We start from the raw sequence: 12,676 nt of genomic DNA, 5'->3' as shown, positions 1-12,676 counted from the left end.
GAAGATCTGGCTGCAGTAGGAAACTGCTTAACACCATGGAACAAATGGAAGTGGTTTATATTATAAGCCTTGGCACTATACAACAACACATTTTTCATATCAAGTGTATGCCGCCACCGCTACTACTACCCATTACGGTTTGAATTTACCAATTCTTAGATTTATTTACGTATTCAAAGCTTGAAAATATCCAAAAGTTGTGATAGTTTAGTTATGACCACTCTATTATTTGCCAATATCAACATCTCATTGTCTGTTCTCTCATCACCTTTAGGTTCCGGACTATCGTTCAAAAAGCATCCGTCATTCTTGGGTGTTTTCGCATTCTTGAAGAACTCACTGATACGATTTCTATCCAACAAGACCCCGTTCCAACCAGCTCTCACTGCTCCCACATAATCGTCGTTGTAACTATCGCCAACATGCCAACAATCAGCAAGAAAGCCACTTGGGGGATAGGTCTTGCTTCGATAATTCGCATCAACGTGGGCCCTATATTTGACCAAAGCAATTTCATCAAAAAACTCTTTTGTTGGTTTAGAATAATCTGAGTCATATGATAAAAAAACCCCACTGCAATGGAAATGTTCACTACAATGGAAGTACTGTTTAAGTTTCAAACTTTCAAGTATAGTTAACGCTCTTGGGTCAGAGTTACTGGCCACAATTAGTTTGACACCGTGTTCTTGCAATGCTTGCAACGTGGGCACCACATCATCATACACACAGTATGCTTCCTCACTGGTAAAGTGGTGGATCAACCGATGACACAAGGCCAAGGCTTGATCATCGTGTCTATCTAATTGAAATAATCGGATGATTAATTCTTTCCACCAGGAATCACAATTATCGAATTTCGGGTGACCCTTACCGTAATTTGGATATGACTGCAACATTTCATTATAAATTATTGGGAACTCTTCTTCAATTGATTGTATAGATTTATTGATGCCAAACTCGTGATAAGCAATTTCATAATACTGGTCGGGGACTGGCTTCTTGGGGACATATAGAGTGCCAAACAAATCAAAGGATATGAAATTCGGTCGTGGGAACTTTCTTGCTGTTTCACGAATCATTTGTGTGTTTTCCATTTTGAATGGCTGAGAAATCAATCGTGACTTGGTAGAACTCATTCGTACAAATGTACGCCGAGAAAGTAAGAGATTTCTGAGCATGAATGAATTAAATGTAATTATATCTGTGAAAACATCAACTGACCAATGCAGGTTACACCACAAAGAAAAGAAAAAAAAAAAAAAAGAAAGCCAAGAGCTAGATAATGAGATTGCAGGCTTTATAGATAGATAGATTCTGAAGAATAAAATCAAAATCGCCCCAAATTCTGATTTTTTCAGCAAAAATTGCTCTTTTGGGAAGGTGCACTCTTGCCTTTTTTGGATAAAAAATAGTGATACAAAAAAGTATTTTTTAAGAAAAATAACACATCGTGCATATAAAGAATTTGCAATACCAATGGAATGCAATATCAAGGTAATGATTTCTTGCAAAACCACTGCATTTCAAGTACGTATATTCATTTATTGATTGTATAATATATTAGTATTTTATATCTAGATCAGTATCTCAGTTGTCGCCTATTGTTATTTGGTAGCAATGAATAATAGAACTGCTTCATTTCTTCTAGTTTATCCTGTCTCTCTTCCTCCGATAACTCGGTATTTATGACCCTTGTGTAGATTTCTTGAATCTCAGTCCATCGTTGCAGGATATCATCATCTTTCTTTTTCTGTTTCCCTATATCGGCTTTGATTCTTTTGAGCGTCTTTATTGCGTTATCGTACTTTTTCTCTAAAGACGGGCGTTTTTTACTATGATTACTAATACCCTTACCACATTTTTTAAATAATCGATCAAATTCTTCGTTGGATACCTCATTAGTTCTGTTTTCAATCTCTGGCAGATTTGGTTGGTTTCAAGGGGTTGAAAGCATGATTGTGTACCAAATCCCATTTGATTTCAAATTCCCCAGTTTTAAGTTCAGTGATTCTTATTTTATGTTGACAATTTGTTTTATTTGAAGTTTTGACATTTTTCTTTTTGTTTCGATTCGAATACTCACAATAAAGGTAATACCGCTCCTTGCTTTTACTATTCTTAGTATAATTTTGGAGACGTTCAACTTCTGTAATAAATGACTTTACTTCTTCTTCTGACTGTTTAAAAGTAATCCAAGTGTTGCCATGTAACTCATTTGGCAATGTTGTGGGATGGAAAAACTTTTGGAGTCTAAGGGATGATTCAATAGTGGAATCAAACAAAATTGGACGAATCGATGTTACTCTTGAACCATTTTGGTCAAATAATTCCACATCATTGGTTTGCCATTCTTAAAGAAAAGGTTTGCTTGTGATTCTTTTAAAAAATTGTTGGTCGTTCTCTGGGTGTTTGACCAATTTTTCGTATTGTTCGTGCTTTGGTAGTTCCTTCTGGATTTCATCCAATAGAAAAAAATTTCTTAAAAGTTGTGGAAAATTTTTTGAAACGCTCATATTTAAAATTTCATTACTGTTGTACTGTTGTAATTTGAAAGTAGTTTGATGTATACTGACGTGCCTTTCAACTGATGATATAATTTGTTGGACATTTGATGGTCAAAGAATTCGTTCAGGAACATATTCGTGTAAAATGCCCAATTTGATGCCACATGAATCTTTATGATCACGTTTTGTTTTGATGCTGTCCATTTTAGGCAAGTCCTCATACCGATTTTGTCGTTGAATGTAAACAAAGAAAATTTTTTTTCAACGATTATAAAACCAAAACAAATCCTCTAGTTTTTTTTTTCCCCATTTTATATTACTTTTTTTTCTTCGATTTAATAAATCTTTTAGCAATTTGTCCATTTGTTCAATCAATTATAGGTCAAATTGATTAGAGAAAGTGAGTAATCATCATCGATAGATATATTAAGAACCTCAAAGATTTGTGTTTTGTTGTTATTGTTGTTTACTGAATTTATTACTAACGTTTATAATGAAAAATAATTTAAACAGCTATTTGACAGTGATGCTTTAATTTCATTTTTAACTTCAATTTAATTTCCTGAAACAAAAGTATGTATTTGTTGCTTCTTTTCATAGTCGATTATGAAGCTCACCTGATTTTACCCAAAATGTGGCCAGTTTTACTAACAATAGATACTAAATTTTGTATCAAATAGGATGCTACTATTATTTGCAGTATTTATTGGAGCTATATAGTGTAAATAGCTTGTCATTCAATGGTGAAAGTTGTTGCTACTGCATTTTGGAGCTGTCTTTTTAAATTGATTGTTTTTTGGTGTCAGAAAAGTGTATCCCAGTGTTACATATCCAAGAGTAAGAATCTTTCAGACCCTACCGTTGCTCATGCTGGTTAAATTTTAGAATAGTAGGACTGTGCTATTTTATTGGTTAAAAGAATCTAGAGCTTGCCAGTTTAGTCGAAATGAATGATAGTATTTGTTAGAATTGCGCCCAAATGGTTTATTTGCGAAGCATTGGTTTGATATGAGTGTCGAATCAGCACTTAGTCTGGTAATTAAAATGAATAAGCAGTTTGTGGCTCGTTCTGGTATTCAATTTAGGGTTTAGGGGGGGTTCCAGCTAGGTTAAGCTCTTCCATCGTGTTGGTAGATGGTTTTGTTATTGGGTTCCTAAAATGGAGTCAATTGGCTACTTTGCTTTTGGTTCTTATGGCATGAGTTAGTAATTAAGAAGGTGTTTAACTCAGGTGCTAGTAATTCCTCATTTTGAGTTACTTGAGGTACTACTACATAAGAGTACAATTTGGATGCTGTATTCAGATAGCGATTGTTGACCTTTTTGTCATATAATTTTGTCGAACTCGATTGATTCATAATTTGAAATTTGGTGCAATAATGATAGAGTTGCTATTAACAGTAATGATGCTAATTGTTTGATCTAGATAAACATGGGGCTGAGTTCCTTGACAATATATTTGACATGAAAGTATAAGGTCTCAACAGTTGAATAGGGTGAGTGAGAAATGCTTGAAATTTGGTGATACTAGATTTAGCTAAATGATAGAAATGGTAATGATGATTATAATACTTAAAATCTAGTCTGTGGTATGGTATACTTTTATTCAGAGCTGTGGTCCCTATATGTTTGTTTTTATACTTGTAGTTGATGTGTTTTTGATCTATTTTATATTATAAAAACGTTGTTAATCAATTGAATATGTATCTAGAGAGCTCTTACTTTACATAGCTCAATGAGACAGTTGTTAATATGAGATAAGTAATAGTAATGTGATAATACAATACTTAGAAAATATAGATAAAGTATGGGCCTTTGCACTTAAGAATTTTTTTTTATTATTTGATTTGTTAAGTATATCACAAGAAACTAACCAGTAACATAAACTGTGATCGTGGCTACTTCTTAGAATTTATTCTATAATATATTAAGTGTAGATCTGTAATGTTGCAAATGGCATGGTGCCTACTACATATAATCAATGTTGAGTCCTGATTTATCACCTAGGACATGCAAACAACACCTATAGTAATCTTGTGTATGCTAAAGCCAATATCTGCAAATCTCAGTCCATGTCCCTACCTTGATAAATAATTTAATCAAGTATTCTAGCTGTTACAAACATCCAATAGCATCTCCACCATCGTATTCTGCTCCTATTATAATAAAAGTTAAAACAGAATCCATTTTTGAAGGGTAATTAACCGGCTGTAAAGAAAACAAAACCTGATATCAACCAACAACATTCTAATGTTTTAATGAAGCAATACTTGATATATCTTAGCATTCCCACAATCTACTAATTTTAAGTACAAGACCTCAGCAAGCACCTTGAGATGAAGTCACCATAGGCATATGTTCAGCTGGATCTATCATCGAAGAAAAAATATAACCCAGGTATGCCATATTAGTTAGGGTTATTCTGTTGAACTTGTTTCTTTGATTAATTCTAACAACAAAACAATTAGTCCTCTGATTCCAAAACTGAGGAACTTATTCATCTGCAACAGATTTAGTCCATCAGTTACTCATACAATTTACACCATCATTGAAACCGAAGTAAGTAACCTGATAACACCATTAAATATTAAACGTAACATAGCTTTGCCAGGCGACCTTGACTAAACCATCCCTAAACATCATAGCTTTTAAGCTAAAGTTACAACCATTAAGTGTGATGATAAGAACACCAATACCATTTGACCCTCTAATTGAAACAGCATCACAAATTATAAATATCAGTCAGCACTTTGCATGGCATTCAGCCATTTAAATGAATGATTCTTGGACGTTAATCTTCATTCCTGTAACATGAAGTTTGTTAACCAGGAGTATTTCATTTGCTGATAGTTTTCTATGTTAAATGCACCAGTTTCAATACCAAAAAAAGACGTATCATGACTAAACACCTTCAACAATTCAAACCAGCATATTAGATCAGATAAATTCGATGTATTATTTGATGGATTAAATGGTTCTTTTGATGCTATAATAGAAAAGAAAAGTGTCGACGAAAAGAAAATTTTTTTTCTTGCCAAAGCGTTCATTAAAATTGCTGTCATCAAATTTTGAGCTTGGAACGACTTTTCAAATCACAGAAAAAAAAAAGATAAGAAAAAAAAATCATAAGTGTTAATAAAGTAATTGCATTATAGTTAATATTCAATCCAATATACCCATTCTGTTTGTTGCCAATACCCATTAAAGCGAGAATAGAACCTTATAAAGGACTTGTTATAGCTGGAAGCTACATTTTTGTACAAAATAACGAATTGACTGGTCATAAACGAAGGAAATTGTCAAATCCAAGTAGTAACAATAGAATACACGTTACATTATGTTTAATTTGCAAGCCAACAGAACATATGATTGCTATGGAAGGTGCTTAAAACTTAGTTTATTACAAGATTTAAAGTAATACATTAGGTAGTTACCGCATTTATGGAAGAAATATAATGGTGTTTTTTACAGTATGATATGCAATAAGACAAACCACTTCTAAGACGATCAGCAAACCCCAAACCCTATATGTACAAGTCTTTATGATACAGAGTGCTGCAGATAATTATTGGTATTTAGTTACCAACTGCAACTGAAGAGAAAATTGGCCATAAAAGGATGATAATCCAGATATATTAAGGATACCTAAATATTTTGACTAAATTCTGCTTTTGGTATCTAATAAAGCTTTCTTTTGAGAATATTGTATGATATATCAGTCAGAGTACAAGAGGAAGATGGTTACTTAGCACTTTTCATTGAGGTTCATATATAGATAGGTCTTGAAAGATATAATTTATCATTCGATACTTGTTCCATAGGTTTTAACAGCTAGAGTATTGTTATAATAGGTACAAAATCTTTGTTTTATTACACATGATTGCTCTAAATCTGTCTTTAACCAATATATATATGTTATTCCTTTAGTGTTTGTATGTGTAGCATCATTATAAAGTTGTTTGTGGTAAGCAGAAGTGTTGCAAAAGTTTTGCTAAGAAAATGAGGCTCTTCAGAGATCTCTTGAAAAAAAAAAATGCTAAGACATCAGTGAGAAAACAACTTTTACTATGACACTGCAATGTAATTGCAAAAACAACACTGTTAAACGACTATCTTGCAAGACAAACCTATTCACATAATATCTAGTGTTACTATAGTTAGATAGATATTATTATTTTATTTTGATTCGAAATCTGTCATGTAAAAATTGTAGTATTTGAATATTACTTGTAAAAAGAACTACGAATAATAGGATTCGTTCAAATAATGCAAATTATCTGTCAAAAGTAATATTAAACTAGTTTTTGAAGATTTATGTATTATTATTTATACATTTATCATTAAGAATAATAAGTATTATCCAATTTAGGGCCATTTTTCTTTCAAAAAACACTCAAATTTTGGTGAAAGACTAGGCAATTTGGATGATTTGGTCTAGTCTTTTTAACCAAATTTTAGCAAATATGGATCACTTTTTTAACTCATCAAATTGTAGCTCAAATGTCATAAAATGGTTCTAAATACATCTAGAGGATATATTTGACCTTCTTATCCTATATTTATTAAACTTTCAAAGGAATAATGTTTCTTAGAAAACTACTATATAATTGGTAACCATAACATTAAATCTTAGCACAAAAGTCAAACTAGGCAAAACAAATTGCAAGTTTTTATACATTATGAGATTAAAACTACAGTTTGAATGCATTAGAAAAATAAAGGTTAGCAACAAAAAATACATGTTATATGCACGATTTGGGTCGATTTTAAAGGCGCGCGATTCTGAATGTGTTTCCTAATCTCCAAGCAGCAATTATAAATACTAAAACAAAAAAAAATAAAAAAATAAAAATAAAAATTGGGGTGTTCACCTTAGCGGCTTGAAATCTAGTAAAAGAGAACCCTCAACGTTATCTATGAGGAGAATACTACTATCAATATACAAACTCACATAATCAAGTTGTTTTTCTTTGTCGTTAGTTAGGCTTATTTTGTTATCGTTAAGCTCACCTTAAATACCCTATATAAGCACCTTAATGATGATCAGCTATCCTAGTAGCACCTCCCAGCCCCATTCTTTCATTACTGTGCTCCAATGTGCATTGGAATCAATAGTGTTGGCATCAACCGTATTAGTTGCCAGGTTGTTGTTATTATGACTGTTCCCACCATTACTTCCGTTGGAGTTATTACTGGGATCACCATTCAATGCTACCATTAATCCACCCAATTGATGGAACTTTCTATCATCACAAGTCTCCTGAAATCCGTCTTTCCGTCTCCAAACTTCTTTCACAACCTCTAAAGCACGATCGATGTTTCCAATCCACATGCGTTGTGATAGCAATTTCCATCTGTTCTCACACCATTCTCTTTCCTCTCCTGGCTCGGCTTCGCTCGAGGCAACTAAAAGTGGGAAAATATGCACAATTGATAAATTGGATGAAGCTGGAATAGATGCTAATAAAATAAATATTTTTTCAGCCAATGCGTGTGCTGAGAAGGATGGAATTTCAGGAACAGCTTGATGTAGATATAACAATGTTGAATACTTGTATGCCTCAGCCGTAGCTATACACAGTGGTAGATCCCAAGTTGTAGACGATTCACTAGTAATTTCATTATCCATTATGCTTGCCACAACTGAGGGCTTCCAATTAACCAATTCTTGCTTCAATTCCGACGCCTGACTGATCGTCGTTAAAGTATTTCTTTTCTTCGACTGATTTTTATGTTTAGCCTTTCTGATTTTTGTAATCAAATTAGCAACTTTACCCATGATCACAAACAATGACTGACTGCACCCTAGTAATGGATCAATAACTTCATTATTATAATTTAACGAATGGAGTGTTTCAAAAAAACGGAATGTTTTGTCAGACAGATCACTAACGTCTGATGGCGATTTAGGATTTCGATCTTTATCTTTATCGAGCTTGTTCTGGGACAGTGATGTGATTGCTGCTACTAGATCAACCCCTTTATCGTCACACATTGAATCAGAAGTCATTTGTGCCAACACTTCAAAGTAAATCCAATTATTCAATATAAACTGAATTGATTTAGGGATAACCGCTGCTTTTTCTGGACATTTAATAATTTCATGAATCATTTCTTCGTAATCAAAATCATCTATCAAAACCAATTTTTTTTTCAAATTCATCAACAATCGTTGATCCTCATCAATTAAAGATCTTGATTCAACATTTTCAAATTTCTTTTGTTTGATAAGTTGTTGTTGTTCTTTTAACAACTCTAGAATCTGCTGAATCATACTCTTGGCACCTTTCAAATGGGCTATACCACTAGATGTATGAGTATCCCATTGCTCGCACACAGCAAGATTCAAACATGTCACTAGGGCCACGTCAAGTGGCAAATCTTTCACATTGTTTGATAACCCATTCGCTAGTTCGAATATACATTTTTTCATGTAATACCATCCTTTAGTTCTTAGGTCATCTGGAGAATGTACCACGTTAGTCCTTCCTGCCATATGAAATAATGTCATTGCTGCAATTGAATTAAAAAGACAAGAGTATTTTAACGCCAAGGGAGTAATCAAGTTTCTCCATGGATTTTCGTGAGCCCCATTCTTAATCGACATAATACCCGAAGTGTACTCATTAAATAAATGTAAAATTTGCTCTTGTTCAGTGACCTGTTTATTGGTTGTTATGATTTTGTCATTATTCATTGGTGCATCAATCCTAGCTTCGTGATTCAATGTCAATGGACTTAATGTTTCCACAGATGGTACCTCTATTTCCTCGTGATTGAATGCAAAGTTTAATATTGCTGACAAAGAAGGGGTCAAATTGATTTCGGTATCAAAATTGCTAATTGCGGTTCTTTTGACCATTGGTTTTTCTGTAGTTAGCATTGCTTCAAAATTAGGGGTAAATGGAGGTGGAGGCGGAGGCAGAGGCTGGGGCGCTTGCTGTACCATAATATGCTGCATGGCCGAGTTATTGGCTAAAGACTGTACTTGGTGTTGTTGATGAGTTTTCAATGCTGGTGATGTTGATGGGATAGAAGCAGGTGATTTCCCAATCTGTTTCATAGCAGCATCAGCTAAAGAATTCAAATCACTCTTGTAGACAGACGAAGATTGAACCCGTCCATGCTCATTGGGTGGTAACGGAAAGCTATGTGATTTATCAAACGATTTTGGTCTTTGTGTATTGATTGTGTTGAAACTGTTAGTTCTTGACCTATTGCTAGTAGTACCACTTTTCACTGTTTCTGGATTGATTCCCTTGGCTATCAATTCATTTTCTTTATTAATCTCCTCTATAGATTTCCCAGTAACGGAAAAACTCGCCAACTCAAGATGTCGTTTTAATGATTTATTACTGCTGCTAGTATGCGACCTTTCTTCATTAAACAGTTTCCATTTGAATTTGGTGGCGTATCCACCACATTCTATATTCTTCTTGGTACAATTTAAGCAATTTGGCTTTGTTTCATCACATTTTAGACGCTTCTTCTTACAAGTCAAACATCCATTTCGATTTTTTTTCCCCTTACTGATGCTAGCAGACCCACTAATGGTATTACCCTGGAGGGTATTATCAAGGGACATTGAGGTTAGTTAAGTGGTTTATGCAGCGTATGTTTCGTGCTTTGTTTATTTTTCTGTATTTTTCTTTCTTTTTTTTTTTTTTTTTTTTTTCTTTCTTGCAAATTTGATCAGGAGATATTGGATGTTTAAGGAAATAATCTGGAAAAAGGGACGGGGTCAATGAAAAAAGGAAAAAAAAAAATAGACCAACGCTATATAGTCGACATGTTCCAATGAGAAAAGAATCAACATCGATATCAGTATTGATGTGTAATTCTGAGTGTCTACTTGAATACTGAAGCAAGAATCATTGATAGCTTCATACATGATAAGTTCGCGCATCTTTGCCCAATTAGGCAATCTGATCCGTTGTTTCTAAATTAAAGCGATTTTGCATGCAATTTACTATCTATAAACAATAGGCTGGAAAAAAGAAGAACAATTGTTATTAGATGTCTATAGAATCTTCCCCCCCAGAAAGACAAAGCAAGTCCATATCATCGTAGATGTTACTATATTATGCTACTACAAAGCAATTCAGACCTAACTTGAATCTATAATCACAGCATCTACCACTAAATTTTTGGTTCTCAAGCGAAATATCTGGCTCATAGTGATCTATTGATCTTGTTAAGTATCTTACCCACGGGAAACAAGGATATTTCATTTGTTCTTCTTCGACACTGAGATAACTCAATTTCAATCCCGAGTATGTTACCATTGGCAACTTGAATTGTACCTTAATATCATCGTTGAAAACACTATTTTTGAATTTCAAAGATATTTTTTGGGCCAGTGAAGTAGATTTCCCATTTACTCCATAAAATTTGTCCAACTCTTCCCTGCTATCTTCGGCAGTGTCACTTAAATCATCGGCTCCCACAACAGATGATAAAGCAGCTCTTCGTAATAGATAATCCAGTATCCGTTGTTCATTGATTCTCTCGGCATGTACTAAAGCTAATTCAGTCATCATCCTCACCATTTTTTTCCCATCAATACTGTCAATTTTCCAAACCAATTCAAATGAATCAATTTTAAACGATACCTCTCCCAATTCTGCTTTATATTTCAAGTCATTATCATTTGCATCCAACTCAAAATAATGCGGGTTTATTGGAATTCTAATAATCAAGTTTTTACAATGTCTTCTTCTGTGGAAATTCGTGTTTATCGTGCACATAATCTGCAATTTCCCGGTTTGTTGAATAATTCGGAATTGTGGCTTGACCATTATTAGTGGTTCCTTTTTCTTCTGTTTTTGTTGCTCAACATTGTATGTCATCAACACAAATTTATCATCTGGGGGGATAAAAGTAACAATATTTTCTTTATAAATTTTCGACAATTCGATGCATTGATGGAACTGAATGTTTCGTATCGGGATTTTATGCTTTTGTCTTTTATCTGCCAATGCAGGGGATTCCATTGTTTGCTCTAGACTTTCAGTTTCCTCAGAATTATTCTCCTGCTCTTTCACATCTTCCTCTTCATCATCATCTTCTTCTTCTTCTTCATTTTGAGCCTCCTTCAATTGATTTTCGGGTATATCTAAAGCTTTTTCTGCCTCGTCGTCTTCAATTCGCGATAAATTCCTTTCGTTAAACCCAATTCGACAAACTGGCATACCCGACAAATACGATTTCACTACGCAAGTACCGTATATTTCATTGCGTTTAATGACTCCAGTTCCCAAATCATACACAAACTCGCAATCTTCAATGATATCAATAAATATTTCATTTTTTGCATAAAATATACCTTTGGGTCTCCAATTTATGGCCAGTGAGTAAGTACGTAATATTGAACTATTGATCATATTCGTTTGCTCATTTTCAATCACATCTGTTTTGACAGCCTGATTGTGAGTTGATTTAATCTCCCTCTTTGACCCCCTTTTATTCTTGCCATTCTTAGTTTTGGATTTTGATTTCTTTTTGTATTTATTTGGTTCATCATTATCGTCCTCATCACTAGTATCATCGCTATCAGAGGTATCGTATTCATCCGCCAAACTATCAATTTTAGGAATATTGGGTATTACTTTGATATACTCTTCTAACAACTTGTAATCTGTGATCTGCAACAACCCATAATCCAAACATTCATCTAATAATTCTAGAATTAAGGTAATATTATCAATGATGATATCTCTATCTAAGGATTTGGGTGCAGACATTTTATCATTAGTCAATTTGGAATTACATAAATAATGTACTAATACCAATTGGAACTGGTTCAAAAACATAACGGCCAGCATAACATCAATGTTTTGGTTAGAGACTATCAATAGTATAATGCCATTCAAACATCGCATGTATGTATAAGATAAGCCATCATAATATAATACGGGGACTTGTTCAGATGGTAATAAATTTGTCATTAAATTGTGGAAATTTTGGAGAATGATTTCATCGTGCGGTAGTGTCTGGTTGTATCTTCGGTTGACTAATAACTCAATTTGAGAAAATTCGTTTGATTGTTGTTTCTCTGCTAAATATATTATATATATAGCAGAGATCATTGGTGGTTAGGTGTATTAATGCAAAGACAATTGGTGAACGTTGGTGTACATCTACATATAGACAAACAAAAAGTTGGTTCAACA

The 12,676-nt window shown here is 33.6% G+C and overlaps 3 protein-coding genes across 3 annotated transcripts; all 3 read right to left on the bottom strand. All coding sequences in view use genetic code 12, as the record gives it.

Annotated features, from left to right (window-relative positions):
* Positions 1 to 173: 173 nt before the first annotated feature.
* Positions 174 to 1,178, bottom strand: CD36_15480 (HAD-superfamily ia hydrolase, reg-2-like, putative; the record flags this gene model as incomplete). The annotated part of the gene is made up of 1 exon (XM_002417982.1): positions 174 to 1,178. One exon carries the CDS (start codon positions 1,176 to 1,178, stop codon positions 174 to 176), a length of 1,005 nt encoding a protein of 334 aa, XP_002418027.1.
* Positions 1,179 to 7,551: 6,373 nt separating this feature from the next.
* Positions 7,552 to 10,089, bottom strand: CD36_15470 (fungal zinc cluster transcription factor, putative; the record flags this gene model as incomplete). Its single annotated transcript, XM_002417981.1, has 1 exon — positions 7,552 to 10,089. The coding sequence occupies one exon, from the start codon at positions 10,087 to 10,089 to the stop codon at positions 7,552 to 7,554; it is 2,538 nt and encodes an 845-aa protein (XP_002418026.1).
* A 496-nt stretch (positions 10,090 to 10,585) lies between these two features.
* On the bottom strand, positions 10,586 to 12,592 carry CD36_15460 (clathrin-associated protein ap-1 complex component, putative; the record flags this gene model as incomplete). Its single annotated transcript, XM_002417980.1, has 1 exon — positions 10,586 to 12,592. One exon carries the CDS (start codon positions 12,590 to 12,592, stop codon positions 10,586 to 10,588), a length of 2,007 nt encoding a protein of 668 aa, XP_002418025.1.
* Between the last annotated feature and the right edge of the window lie 84 nt (positions 12,593 to 12,676).

This window comes from Candida dubliniensis, chromosome 2, assembly GCF_000026945.1.
Source record: "Candida dubliniensis CD36 chromosome 2, complete sequence".
Lineage (NCBI taxonomy): Eukaryota > Fungi > Ascomycota > Pichiomycetes > Serinales > Debaryomycetaceae > Candida > Candida dubliniensis.
The sequence above is the reverse complement of the archived record's forward strand: the minus strand, read 5'-3'. Positions and strand labels throughout refer to the sequence as shown.